This window comes from Melospiza georgiana, chromosome 13 (assembly GCF_028018845.1).
Source record: "Melospiza georgiana isolate bMelGeo1 chromosome 13, bMelGeo1.pri, whole genome shotgun sequence".
In the NCBI taxonomy this organism is placed as follows: Eukaryota; Metazoa; Chordata; class Aves; order Passeriformes; family Passerellidae; genus Melospiza; species Melospiza georgiana.
In genome coordinates this window covers 8754544-8770075 of record NC_080442.1, presented here as the reverse complement: position 1 = coordinate 8770075, position 15532 = coordinate 8754544, and the positions used below count along the sequence as shown (strand labels likewise).

The 15532-nt window shown below is 42.5% G+C and overlaps 1 protein-coding gene across 3 annotated transcripts in view; it reads right to left on the bottom strand.

Annotated features, from left to right (window-relative positions):
• Positions 1-15532, bottom strand: part of MYO5A (myosin VA) — a 97828-nt gene that overhangs the window by 58723 nt on the left and 23573 nt on the right. For all 3 annotated transcript variants that reach the window (XM_058033861.1, XM_058033859.1, XM_058033860.1), the window contains exon 4: positions 11794-11938. In XM_058033861.1, coding sequence (XP_057889844.1) covers positions 11794-11938 — 145 coding nt within the window. The remainder of the gene's footprint in view (positions 1-11793; positions 11939-15532) is intronic.

Here is a 15532-nt window from a genome sequence, read left to right as displayed (position 1 = left end):
TTAAGCCAAATTATCTTGAAAAGATAAGACTGAAAATTGACTGGGAGCAATTCACCACTCATGGAAACACCACGTTATGTTCAGCATCACATTCAGCTTTTGCTCCTCTGAACAGCAGAAGAATAAAGGAATGACAGACCTACATTAAAAGTGCCATTTTAAGATGACAGACCCAGACATTTCACAAGCTGAAATGTGAAATGATGGGCTGGGGTTGCTTGCAGCAGCAGCAGAGGATTTGGTGCAGACCTCTGCTGTATAAATTCTCTCAGGCCTATACTTTGGGAATCATGGGAGGGTAACAGCTATTTCTTGATAAACACAAGAATGAGGACACACTATGCAACACCTACCTGGCAATTTAAGGCATTCTCTATCACAAGAAATAATGCAGAACCATATTTCTGCATAGGCTGGTAACTTTTAAAGACAATTTCACTTTATCTACAAAATTTTGTTGGCAGGCAGTATGTTTATGAGGAAATTCACTGTCAGAGTGCCAAAACTGAGAAGATTCAGCCTTACCTAGTTCCTGTAAGCTTGAGATTACAGCCTGCATAGCAACAGGGGCTTCTTGTGCTTGGAATAAACATTGCAAAATTTAACACTGAAGATAGCTTCTGCTCAAAGAAGGTTCAGCACTGAGGAAGACAGAGTGCTGCAAACTGCCTTGAGATATCTCCCATACAGAAAAGGGTTTTGCAGATTATGAATGAAATAACAGCACACAAGAAACCAGCAAGTGGTTTTAAAAGCATCACCTTGCTCTCAAGAGGTGAAAAAACCCCGTTGTTGAGGATGTGCATGTATCTTAATGCAATGCTTTTAACAACACTGGCTACTTTGAATTTTGTATTGTATAAAATGTGCAGTAGATGCTTTCAGAAGAGCTCAGGGTGGAGGAACTGCTCCTCTCATGAGGGCACAGCTATCAGATATATTGGAAACAAGAGCAACACTCACTGGGCACCTCCAATTTGTACAGAATGCTGCAACAACACTGAGTAACCATTGACAGCTCTCATTATCCAGGACAGCTAGTAACAATTTTAGTTGACCAAAGGAAAAATTGAGGCAAAAAAAGAAAAACCAGTGCAAGAATTGAAACCTCAAAGTTGCTAATATTTTTTCAAACAATTTTCAAATAATTTTCAAACCATTTCCATTCAAAATCGCACCCACTTAAGCTGCTTCCTACAAAACTCAAAATAGCTTACTGCTTCAAAGTCAGCACTTCCACAGCAAACTGTCCAAACAGATCAGGATAATCAAGACATACAGACTAAAAAATCCTTACAGATATCTCTGTTTACCTTCTTCCTCTGTACCAACTGAAAATCTCTCTGAAGCAGGAAAACTGAAAGTTAAAAACCTCTCTATCAATAAGCATTTCAGAGAGGATTAAAGAAGCCCAAAGCTTTTTTGAATCATCAAAGCACAACACTTTTTTTGTGCTTTTTTTGCTTCCCATGGCTGATGCATCAGATGTATCACTTGATCTTGGCTTTCAGACTCATGACTCCACAGCAAATAATGTTAAATACATGTATATGAGTACACCCCCCACACAAACATCAACTTGGGAAAACAAACACAAGGAATACAGAATTACTGACAACAAAAGGAACACAGAAATTATTGACATCAACCTCAATACTCCTGTCAATCCATTCATACCCAAGCTGCCAGCATCTCTCCCTGGACAAACTGTATCACTAACAGCTGATTTGGAAAGATTCTGATGTGGGCTTGGAAATGCTTGCCTATGATGAACTACTTCAAAGCTGAATGGTCTCCATGTCACAACACAGATGAGCTTGGCAGAAAAGATCAGAGTGCAATATTCTTAATATATCAAGAAGAAAGCAAATAACAGGGCAATTTAATGAGAAGAACATTAGTGCTTAGGCTGCCTTTGATCCTAAACCATTTATGTTTGTTAACCTTGAGGACACTGCCAAGGTGCTGATGTTTCTAAGGAAGCTTCTTGTCAGGGTGATTTAAAGGCCACCACCTCCAGGAGATGATCTCTCCTCACTGCCTAAATGCTAAAAGGTTAATTAATTAAATCTCCTGGCTTTTATTTTTCCTCCCTTTTTTTTTCTCCCCCTTGTGGAGCTGCTACTGCTTTATTCTTTTCTTTTGGAATAACAGGTTTAGGTTACAGGTAAGGGCATCAACCCCATTGCACATAATTTCATTTTTATTTAACTCAAAACAGCACAGACTATTGCTAAAGACCTGATGATGTGATCTTCAAAAACTAAAATCCCCTCCTGCTTCAGTGCAAATACACAATAAATATCTTTTATTTAGCAGTGAGAATTTGGTCTTTATCTCACTACTGTTCATCTACTGCAGTTCTGTGGTGATAAGATAGACGTGTAAGGCTGAAATTGCTTTACATTTTTAAAACAGTGAATTTTCAATGATGAAAATATCCCAAATAACTGCCAGGGAAGGAAGCTGTGACTCAGGGAACTCTTGGGAGAGATCCTGTTCTCACACACACACCCCAGTACCAGTGTGTGTGTACCTGGTACCACCAACACCAGTGTGCATTGTGCCCATCAAAGACAGAGAGGAGCTTAGTGCTTTCCATCCCGCAGCTGAACGATGGCAGCAGGAAATCCAACCCAAGAACACAACTTAAAAACTAAAAACATGGCTGAAAGGTCAGATGGGAGTTGCTCTGAAATGCTGGCAGGTTTGAAATCTTGCTGTTCTTCCATCAGCTGCAGCTTCTCTCAGAGACACAGGATTAACTAAGGACCAACAACAACTCAGTTTAAGCTATGTTTCATGCTTTAGACCTTAAAGCATTTCCAAACCTCCCAAGGATACGTGTACACCTATGCAGCTGACGTGTTTTAGTGTCTCCAGCAGTACAAACAAAACTGACCAAAATAAACATCCTATTTTTGTGATCAATCTCTCAGCATCCCCATTGTATATTTGTGACAGCATATGACTAAAATAACCTGTAGTATCTACAGTCAGAACATTCACAGATTTTTGACAGCGTGGCTAAAAAAATCATTTTAATAATGATAATTTCCCTCACCATGAGGCACTGGTAAGAAAGCCAAAATAAATGAAATTTACCCAATGCACTTAAAATAAACCAGTGTGAAAGTGCTAAATATCACTGCAACTTTATATATGTTACTTATTGGTGTTCCCAAATAACTTTGATCTGTGATTCTTATAACAGCAGTACTGCTAAGAATAGAAAAATACATCTAATACTGCACATATTCCAAACAGCTCATTCAGTCTTGGAATAATTGCCCACAGCAAAAATGTTGAACTCCCTTCTTGTGAAACCCAGCAGAGTTCAGGTACCAACATACAGCCAAGAGTTCTCTGCAGCATTGAATGTTTTGTGAGCTTTACAGAAAGAATCTTGATTAATTCCTTAAGAAATGCAGGAAGGACCTTCCCAGCCCCAGCAGGCTCCAGGGACTGGCATCTCCCAAGGCAGGAGGGAGGATGCACAGCTAGCAAATGCAGGCAGAAGAATAAAGCACCAGAAACACAAATCCATGTTATAAAGTGAATAAGGATTTGCACAACTCATCTGAAGGCTCACTAAATATGTCTGATTTCAATAAACACTGAAATAAACTGTGTTTCCTTAAATTACCAGGGATTGTAAACTTGAAACCAAACCATGGTCACATTATTTTTCCAGGACACTTTTTTCAGCACACAGTGTGGCTTTAGAGTGACACAAGGATTTAGCTTTTTCTTGCAGACTATCCAGCCTGTGCTCACCTCAAGAGCTGCCCTCCCAGTCCCCTGCCACAGTAGGTCCCAGGTTAATTTTTTGGGCAGCTGTGCTCCACTTTTCTGTGATGCTCCCACTGTTATAATTACTTGTTTTTCTAGGAGACCAAAATTGCTTCTCCACTTATCTTAAAATACAGGGCAGCTGTAAGACCCACCATTGCTGGGAGGTTTAGCAGGAGTCAGTGCAATATATTTAGCTTCACCTTTGCCTAAGGGCAGAGCTGTGTGGCAGCAAACAAGGCTGTGCACGCTCAGCTGCACTCCTCCAGTGCAAAGGCCTTTGAAACCCAGCCCAGGGCAGGCAGCATCTGCTAGGAGCCATTATAAAACCTGGCAACTCTACAAACCCAGGATGTGCTTTTCAAACACGAGTAATTTAACTGTTCAATAAATAAATAAATAAACAAACAAGAATTCATTCAGCAGTTTTCTAATGCTCTTGGACTGATGGGAAGCAGCAGCAGCCAGCTCTGGGCTGCCTTCCTGGCACCTCTCACATCGAGGGCAGGAGGCAACAGCTTGTCCTTCATCAACCTTCCAAATAAACGATTTAATCTCAAAGTTTTTCACAGCCTTAAATAAATTCTGCTAGCCCCTGTTTCTGGATTTGGCAAGTGGCCCTCCAGAATGGGAAAGTTCCCCTGCTTTGTCCTCTTATTCTCCAACTGCTTCAGGCCCACACTCCACAAGCATCCCTTGCCATTTCCTCTGCAGCTGCTGAGCTGCTCTCCCTCACCTTCCCTGCAGCCAGACAGACCTGGTAGGAGCTCTACCTTCACCCTACTACCCTCACCCTGCACTTCCCAAGTTATTGTCCCTATTGCAGTGCTGCTGGAGCAGCAAGCACAGCTCCTTCCCCTTTGGAGCCACAGCACCATGGCGCTCCCAGTTCCAGAGCCTCCAAATTCACCTGCAGTGGCACATCCCAAAGGTGCAGCCTGACACACATCATCCCTTCTTTCCACCCTCCAAGGCTGGTGTGTGAACTCACATCTGTAAAACATCCAGAATGTGCTAGGATCATTACCAGAGGCTGAAGGGCTCTGAACCATTCTGTAGAGATGTGATGGGCAAGGAGCAAAAGAACACAGAAGAAAAAGCAAGTTACAGGTGCTTTGCCCAGAAGCAAGCACAGAAGAGCAGCCACATTTCTGTGTCTGTTCCACCTTCACAGGCTGCATCCATTGGTTTATTCTGACAGCCTGGATCTAACATGCTCTGGCCTGACACATCCCAGCCTTCACAGATGCCACACATTAACAATTCAGAGAATTCTTCAGCTGCAACCCTGAGTCACAACAATTGCTCCTGACTAAGCACTTAATTCTTAATTAATTTCTTCTAAAAGCATTCACTTTTAATAAGCATGAAACATCAGTCCAATAAACCATGTTCTTTAATCTCATTTCTAAATATATTTCCAGTTTAACTCGTTTTTTTTAAGCCTAACAGCATTTCTCACTGGCATCTTCAGCTGCAGGAGAAGAGAGGATGTTCTGAGCACAGGCCAGTGACAGGAACCTCAGTGCCTGGCACCAACTCTAGGCTGATCCAGGCCTGGCCACAGGGCTTGTAAAGTGCCTGGAACACATGGAACCCTCAGTGACAGCAAATGTTATTAGGAAAATATATTACCTGGCACAGAGACCCTTTAATGCTGCAGGAAAGGGAGGGCATGAAAAATGCAGCTCATTTGCTCATTTTTGTACACTGAAAGCATTGAACTGAGCTCCACTGTTAGTTACACACTCTATCCTCACATATTTTATTGTCAAGCTGGTGTCACCAAGTCACCAGCCACAGGACCAGGATTTCTGATTCAGGGGCTCAAAGCTCTGCTTTTGCCACCTTGGTGAACTCACCAAAGCTGCCCTCCCAATCCCCATGTCTGCTCCAACTTACAAAATGGAAGCAATTATGCTGATCCCTTCTCTCTCCCCAAGTAAAGAACTTTGGCATCTGCTCATCAAACATGCAATGCAAAGATGAAATAATATTATTATTCACAACCTGAATTCTCATGAGTCTGTTCCAGCTGCAAACTCAACCACTCCAAAACAGCCCAAGTTCCTAAGCATCTTTGTTTCTCTTCAACAACAGCTTGGTAAAAACATTCTGCAACACTCATAATCAGAAGATGTACCTTTTTTTTTTTTAATTAACAAAATGCACCACCTGCCATTATAATTACATCCAGGAAACACAGCTCTTGACTGTAAAAATGTCAGAAGGTGAAAAGATAATGAATTGTCAGTGACATCTCTGAACACACACACATGAGGAGACCTGAGGTCAGCACGTGACAGATTGCACTCCAGAGTGCAGAGATGAGCCAGCACTCCGCAACTGCTGCACCCAGGGATTAGGCAGAGGTCACTCCTGCAACAGCTCAGGAAAGCTCATTGCTACCAGCAGGACACCTCATGTGAGCTCCAGCTGTGAGCTACAAGCACCCTTAACCCTTCTGCTGCCTCAACACAATCACTGCTTGGGCAAGGAGCCCCTTATGTTACACCAGGCCAATTCCCCCATCTGCCTTCTTGTACCTGTAACACCACAACATGTCAGCTCCAAGTGTGGGAAACTGCTCCAAAATCACCTCATCAGAAAGGAAAACACTTCCCTTTCCATCTAACCATAGGGGCCCAGAGATGCCACCTCTTTCCAAGGCAGATCTTTAACTCAAGGAGTCCTGTCATGGCCACAAGTGGAGTTTGGCCACTGTGTGCTTGTCCAGCACCCACCAGAGCAGGCTCTCATTCCACAACTAAATTCAGATCTGTTATAGGCTGTTAATCATCCCTGCCATGATTCTGCCACAGGAAAACACAGTATCCATGTATCAGACACTCAGAAGCAAAGCAGCAGCTGATCAAATGTGCATTTTTATAAGAGGATATCATCTTGGGATGCCTGGGATAACTGGAGACTGTCAGTAAAGATGCTTTCAAAACACCCACTCAACAGCTCACCAAGCTTCCTTTTGAACAAGAAGTGATAGAAAAATATCTTCCTGTAGGTGAAAGCCATCAGACACACACAGAAGAGCTGACAAAACAGAGAGGCAGCCTGCTTATTAAAGGCAATTTAATAAAAAAGCTACACAGTACCACTAAATAAATCACTATACTTTGACCAAATAGAAAAAGCAAAACTTTGGAAATTGATGCTTTAAACACTGTTGTTTTCCATGCTGGCATTCATTAAGGTTTATATGGATCTCATCAGTATGCAATTCTGTTTGCAGAGGTTACTTTCAACTTAAATGATGCTAGACAACTTCACTAATTAATCAGAAGAAAATCTCAAAGTTAATTTATTAAATTGAATTTGCTGTATCTGCCATCAACCACAAGTAGGATGGAACAAATCAGACCAAGAAAGTGCTGATAAAAAAATACATTATCTTAATTACTGCAATATACCATCACTAGGCAGGGGAAAGAATCCCATGAAGGAGTGATTTTTCCCTAATAGTGTTAGGGAACTGATAGTCATAAGTCTCATACATTAATGCAATTCTTAACAGTTTCAAGAGTATAATCATCAACATCTTACTGCAAACCAGAGAGTTAAAAATGTATTGAATATTCTATGGAATATTACAAAGAAATGAGATGCACCTGCTGAAGGTTGTGATTCCTACAGAAGTTGCAATTGAAAATAAAAAATAAAATGTTTGGCAACTGAAGCTTTGCTTCAATTTTCATAGTTACCACAGAGGGGTAACTGAAGACTGAATTTGGGTTTTGTTAACAATTTGGAAACAATGACATACAAAAGTGGCATGCATTGCAGCTCAAAGGAATCAACATATGCAAATACCCACATGCTGGCATTGAGGTTCATATTTCTGGGACAAAAATAATATTCTTAAACAATTATTTTCTTCCTTCTGCGCCACTCATCTGCCTTAACCAGCCCCAAGCCTGTAATATTCACTCCTATGGAGTGAGGAATCCATGGACAGTACACTGCCATGGCTGAGCAGAGCCCTGAGGGCAGGTCCCAGCTCTCCACAGAAGCACAGCTGGTCAGAGCTGCACCTACAGAACCTCTCTGCACAAAAACCACATGGACACATCCCCAGCAGAATGACCCTGCTCCCTCCACTGTAAATTAACACGTGGAGAGTCCTTGGACAGAGCAGGAGATCTGCTCCAAACCCTCACAAACCCAAACCAACAGAGTTACTGCTGAGCATGGAGCACTCAGAGCCCTAAGCCCAGCACACTTTAAGTGCAGCTGTAAAACTGGATCAGTGCTTATTTTAGGCACAGCAGAGCAAAGGTGTCTGAAACAAAGCTGTCAGTCTGGGCAGAGCAGCAGCAGGAGATGGAGAGAGAGAAGGAAACAGGTACAAAGACAAATGACAGGGGAGGAAGAGAAGGGAAAGGGGAAAAGGAAAGAAATAATAATCCAAAATGAGATTGGTCTGAAGAGCTGTGCATGTTTTCCTGCACTGAAAAAGACAAGAAGCCACCAAGCAGACAGTACCCACTGATTTTACTGTTGGCCATGGGTAAAGATGAGCCATGCTCCCCTCACTAACCCTGCACTGGAAACTGGGGACAGAAGTGCTGTAGGAAGAGCAAATAAAGAGGCTCAAACAGGCCCAGCACTTCCAGCAGCACGTACCCATCACTTGGCTCCCACTCAGCAGGAAATGTCACATGCAAAGCAATCTTTATGTGCTGCCTTGCACTGCAGTCAACCCCAAGCAATTGCTGTGCATCATTTCCCTGCACAAGCCAGATGTGAGCTCCATCCCTGTCACTCCAGTGGGCAACATTTCTGCACTGTATTTTTTCTGAAAGCACAATGCAAATATTTAATCACTGGCTTTCCAGATTTCTGCCATGGGGCTTCTCTTTGGCTGAAGAAGGCTCCAGAGATCATTTAGTTAACCATGCACATAGATGGAGTTTCTCAGCTGCAGCAGATGAAGCAACGAAGCTGGAAAGAACAAACTCTAAATCACTAAATTATAAATTAACAAGATGACCTAAGGAGTAAATATTTAGAAGAGCTCACTGAAGCCTTAAGGATAGGAGCATCATGACTAATTATTCCAGTGATCATTTAAAAATTGAGTTAGGAAAGATCAGAAACAAGAGAAAAATAAATCTCACCAATTACACACATAAATGCAGATTAATGCCATATGACTAGCTACCACATGAATATGCAATGCACTTATTAAAATGTTAATACAGCATCACAGACAATCTGATTTTCATTTTTAAATAGTCAGCTGCAGAAATGCAAAACTGGAGTTCTTTTTCTCTGACTTCATAATTCAGAAGTAAAGGTGACTTGTTCAGAGTATAAAAAACACCAGTGAAGTTAAAGGGTGGGATTTAGTAATTGTAAGCAGCAATAGAAAACTAAATTCAATGACCAAAATTGGTGTGTTGTAATGACAGAAAAAGTTCTTAAAAACAAGGCCAAAAAATCCCCAAATAAATAAAAAAGGAAATAAACATTGAAAAGCTAAAACAATTAAATTGTTGCTTCAGTGCAGAGATTTTTTTTCAGTTGCATTGTGTGCCCAGATTTCATTTTGCAACTACGAAAGCACCGTCAGTCATAAAAGAATAACAAATTGTTTATAACAGACACACGTAAAGTAATTAATTAAATAACTCGGAAGGCTTATTTAAGCTAATCTCCATAGTCATATAATTTCTCATCATTTGTTTCAAAAAGGATCTCCTACCACCTCCAGTTTGTTGTTATTCAGGACAGCAGAAGTGCCGGAGGCTGCAGCAGAGCTGAAGGTAATTAACGCAAGGAGGAAACGCCACAGAGGAAACTCCAGCCCAAATCTCAGCCCCCCAGTCTGCCCAGCAGCAGGGAATGGCAGGGCTGGCAGGCAGGCATGGCCATGGCACAGGCACACAGAGCACAGGGGATCAGCAATACCAGCACCAGCAGGGGATAAACCCAGTCAGGGGTTAGAGCCAGCCAGGGCAGACAGATCCCTCTCCAGCCTCCTACTTCCCCTGGTTAATGTTAAGAATGAAAATTCTGTGAATTTGGATGACAGCCATCACTGACTATAATTTCAGACCACTGTACCAAGCCTCAGACACAAAATAAGGCTAATAAAGTTTTATTTTGTACAGCTTTTAGAGGGACTTGAGAACCAAGTGTGTTTAAAACAGCAGTGATGAAAGAGACATGAGGAAGATGCGACTATCGTAACACACAGTTTTGCCTTTGTATTTCCACACCAGATTATAGATCTATTTCTGAGCAGAAAGGAAGTAAGGCAGATATCTCTGCCATTCAACAGTGTGGGTGTAGAGCTGTCCTGGTTTCAGCTAGAATAGAGGCAAATTTCTTCCTGGCAGCTGGTGCAGTGCTGCACTTTGGAGTTGTGGGATAACGCTGACAGCACAGTGACACCTTGGCTGGTGCTGAGAGTGCTCACCTGCAGCCAGGGGCTGGTCAGAGCCTCTGAGCAGGTGCACAGGGAGCTGGGAGGGAGCACAGCCAGGACAGCTGAGCCCACCTGGCCAGGGCATTTTCCACACCCAGGAACATCATGCCCAGGATACAAACTGGGGCTGATGGCTGCCTGGGGAATGGCTGGGCATTGGTCAGCAGCTGGGGAGCAATTTTACTGTGCATAACTTCTTTTTCTTGGGTCTTAGCCCCTTTCTCTCTTTCCTTTTCATTGCTTGTACTGTTGTTGCTAATATTTTACATTATTTTTCTTTGTTTTGATTATTAACCTGTTCTTATCTCAACCCATGAGCTTCTCTTCCCCATCCCAGTGAGGGAGGGAGGGAGTAAGCAAGTGGCTGCATGGTACTGAGTTGCTGGCTGGAGTTAAACCAAGATAAGGGTATTTTTGAAACACTGGCTCTTTTGCAATTACCCTAAGTCATGAAATGTTGCACTGAACTGTTTTCTTTTGAAATTATCTATTACCCGGGTATTGCAGATCACTGTATTCAGACGTGCATGTGACAAATACTTTATCCATTCTATCCCTCCACTAGTCTAGTTCTTAAGACTCTTAAATGAATGGATAGCTGACTTCAAACATGAAGATTTTATAATTTTCAACCCACTCCCCCACTTGCCTACCTAACCTGCAGCATAGCTTAAGGGCCATCACAAATAATCCAGAGATGCTTCAGTGTTTTGCTTGATTAATTTGATCATGAGCTGTATTGCCAACAAGGAAAGCTATACCAACCGCTTGAAGCTAACCAGTGAGGACAGCAGGAGCATCCTGCTAACCAAAGGAAAAACAGTAGCCCAAAAGACCTTTATTCTAGAAATGCACTATTTCAAATGAAATATTTCAACAGCTCCCCTAACTGCAGGCCCTTGGGGCCAAGGGGAAGAAGTTCCTGCTAACCACTGCCCTTGGGTGACAAGCTCATTTTGATGCAACATCCAACAGAATGAGGATTTCCTGCACAGCTGTTGCAGTGTCCTTAGAGACTCAGTTTCCAGGCACTCTTTGCAATCCTCCCTCTGCTCCCTCTTAATTCCAGTCAACAACAGCCACAGGCAGATTACATAGCTGGGACATTACTGACACAGCCAGGAGCCCATAATAGCACTCATAAGCCCTGTGATTTCTTTTCTCTTGTCAGTATCACACACAAGCACAAAACAGCTGAGAACCTGGCCCTTTTCTCTCTAATAATCCACTGACAATTAAAAAATATCTCTTTATTTTGGTAATTAAATAAAAAAAATCATATAAAGCACAGGGCTAATTTTAGACCTAAATACTGACAAAATCTGTGGTAATTCCTGCTAAGTGTCAGTGGCCATGATCTCCACAGCATTTTATAAAGCTTTACTGTTCATTAACTTAAGCAACTCTTCCCCTTGTGAAATGTACTAAAACACTAGATAAAAGACAGACATTGCAAAATATTTCACAAGCTATAAATTAAAGAGAAGAGCATCAGCGAGAAACTTTGTTTTATTGCTTTCAGAAAAATAGTGACTTCAGGACTCTGGTCTACAAACCTGGCCATCTGCTTGTATGCCTCCTCAGCCACTGCAAAGATGTGTGGGTCCATATCCCCCATGTTCTGGCCACTGTAGGCATTGATGATGTCTTCTCCATAGATAGGCAGCTGCTCATAAGGATTTATGGCCACTAAAACAATACCTACAAAGGAAATTAAACAAAAGGAATGATTAATAGTTGTTAAAAAAAATCCCTAGCAGAAATGGTTTTAACATCAAGTATTGTTCTAATCTTTCTAAAAATATTAAAGAATAAGGATCTGATACTACTGACTTCAGCAGAGATTTATTCTGAATATAGTTCTGCACACACAAAGTACCATGAGTTTACTTCCATCCTGCTCTGGTAAACACATCAGGGACAACTTTTTACCTTTTCTAGCTGCCTTTTCTAAAGCTAGCATGCACAATCCAAAGAGATTCACAATGTGCAGACTTGAAATACTGCCTGTTGAGTGCAGTAACCCAATGAAAGTGCATTGTATTTCCCTGTGTTTTACTCTGAATTACCAGTGACACTGTAATTTGTGAAGTGTAACTGCCGGGTGCTCTCACTGCCTGCCAGTTTGGGTACGTGCAGTGTGTTAACCCTCCAGCTGTTGTGAAAGAATGACATCCTCAGTTTTTGTAATAAGCAACAATGTACAGACACAGTGTAATTTGGGTTCCAGGGCACCTCTGCCAATCAGGCAGGACAACCTCCTGGTCAAAGGCATCAAAAACCAAACAGTAGATGCATTTCATAGGGCTGACACAGAGCAGCACCCAGTCAGGAAACTAGGCAATTATAGCCCTAGAAGGCACTAGAACATCCTCATCTGATATAGCTGAGCTTGTACTCACACCTCCCATTTCCTAGTTTTTCCCCATCAATTAAACACATATCTGGTTTTTCAATACAACTCATCACTACAGCCCTTCTAAATTCACGCCATTCTTTAACTCTCCCCGCACAGGAAAAATTCAGCCTTACTCTTTACAAACTTCCTTGCCACAAACAGTGAGACCTCAAATGTTTTTGAGACAATCCTCTTTTTTCATAAGAAATGAGGATTGCTCTACCCACAGGGATAATCTGACAAAGCTCCCTTATAACTTTCTCTCCTGCAGCATTTACAACAGGTAGGGAAAGTTTATTTGCTCTGTGCAAGGGTGGAAGCACTGACCAGTGAGAGCCAGCTGTGCCACGCACACTGTGCCCCCTGGACAAGGTGATAAGGGGGAAAAACAAACCCTCTAATTTTAACTGCGGACATTTTAAAACCAGAATTTCTTCATTTGGTGCCTAAGAGTGGCAATGCAGCTGCAGATGGCTGCACAGTGACTGCACCAAGCATGCCTGGACAATCCATCCCTGAAGAACCTGCTTCAGAAGCGTTTCCATGGCACTCAACTTGCTTCTAAATTTACTCTGAAATTCACTCTTACACACACAGACTTCCTCAGTGCTGGGCCCAGCTCTCTGCAGATTACAGTCTGGTGATGCCTATCTAAGAAATTTTCCATGGAAAAGCTGGGAGAAGGGAAATGAAAGCATCTACAGTCTGGCACTGCTGGGAGCATCTACCAATTTTTAAACCCTTTCATGCATCTACAGATCAAGCACAAACCATAGCAAAAACATGAAACGAGAGGATATGTTTTAGGGAGAGATCTGAGGCCTTGATCTATTTCCTCAAACACACAGCAAGTTTTATGCCTTGACACACCCATGTAGGAGGGTTGGTGTTTTTCCATCAGCCACAACTTGAAATGACTCAGGAGCTCCAGTGAAAAATCTCTATAAACATTCCTGCCAAGTTCTAATGCTGTAATGATGAACCAAAAAAATCAGAGTGGGGGTTAGGGACACAAGTGGTCTCAGTACTACAGGACTCGAGGAATATTTTGTACGTCAATTTTTAACATCTGCCCTTCGAAAAAGCAGTAAAAAGTGAAATACAGCACACCACCAAGCTGAGCCTCTCAAGCCTGCAAGTTTCTTCAAAGACATTACAAAAATCTGTGTGAGACTTCTGACAGCTCCCTCCTGCCTTTGGTTATGCTGGCAAAAATAAACCCTTGAATTGGGAACAAGCAGCCCCATGATGAGTCTCCAGCATATTAAAACACTTCAGTAGCAATCTGTAAAATCTACAAGCAACTACCATCTGGAAATAACCAAAACAAGTGAGTCAGGAATTATTTGCTTTCTGTGGAACTTTGAAATCAGTCTGCCACACAGGGCTATAATCCAGATTAATTTACATATAACTTCACTTTATCTCCACTAAATCATATTGCTATTTTAAGAAATATGGCCTTTCCTAAATCAGATTTGTGTGTGGTTTTGTTCCTACAATTACACTAAGTTGAACTCTGGATACTCTGTGTGCCATTCTTCTTTATATATGCTCAAAGTAAGCCTATCCCATTCTTTTACTTTGAACACACCCATCTATGGCAAAACTGGACATAAACATAAGCAATTTATTAATTTAAATTTTGCTCTCCTGCATAGAAGACAGTACTTTTTACTAACCTGAAGTAATCAGCAAGATTCACTGAGTTTTCACCACAGCCACAGCAGTTTTTCCATGTAGGCATTCAAATTTTCATTTGTAACCTATTAACTTCATTAATTCCTCATTTTATGTTTCTAACAGTAATGCAAAGGTATAAATCACCTCTAAATTGCTGGCGAAAGGCTGACTTGAAATTGAGAAATCAGCAGGTTTTCTGTTTAAAAGTTTGAATTTACTTGAAAGTGAAATTTTAAATTTAAAATTTGACATGTTACACTTAAACAGCACGGTTGAATTCATTTCTAGGGCCCTGGACAACTATCCATCCATGCATTCCTGTTCCAGTTCCAGTGTTGAGAATATTGTTCCTGTGATTCTCCAACTCTGTTTTGCTCAGCCCTGTCCACATCCCCAGAGGATCAAGCACTGCACCCACGTTCCTCAGCAGCGCTGAGCCTCTAGCACCTCCTTCCCTCTGAGCACCAGGAGCCCCACACTGCTGGCTCCACTCACTCCTGACAAGCACCCCAGCAGCTCCCACAACCACCTGGGTCCTGTGTGGAAGCAAAACCAGCTGCCCCAGCTCTTCCATGCCAGGCCCTCTGGCAGACCAAGCATGGAGAGCTAAAGGAGCTCCTCCTCCCAGCCCAGGAGAAATGATCAAACCAGCCAAAACCACAACTACAACTGCACTGGGCAATACTTGAAATGCACCTTTTTCACGTTTTCCCAAACACAGGGAAACACAACCAACAGACAACACATTCCTTTTGAAAGCCTCTGTAATGCTGTCTGCAAGCAACCAGGACACAACCCTGGCAGACAGGCTGGTGGGAGGGGGCATGGTGGTGTTAGGGGACCATGAAACTGAGACTGAAAAGCCCTTACAAGCTCAGGCCATGAGGCTCCAGCTGCACAAAAGCCCTTTCACACAAGAGCTTTGCCAGGGGGGCGCTTGGGAGAGAACCACAGATCATGTCTGTGCTCCATGGGGGAGCTGGGGTGGTTTCCCTGTGCTGGGACCACAATGCAGCCTCAGCAGGGGCTGCCCAGAGAGGAGATACTCAAACACACAGATACCTGAGCTGGTCTGAGCCCTGAGGAACCTGATCTAGCAGGAAGCTTCACTAAACACTTCCAGAGGTCTCTTCCAACCCGAATTATTCTGTGCTCTGACTGCGTGGCTGGATGAGATGTGGTGTGAATCATCTCCCCCTCCGACGGGAGCGAGG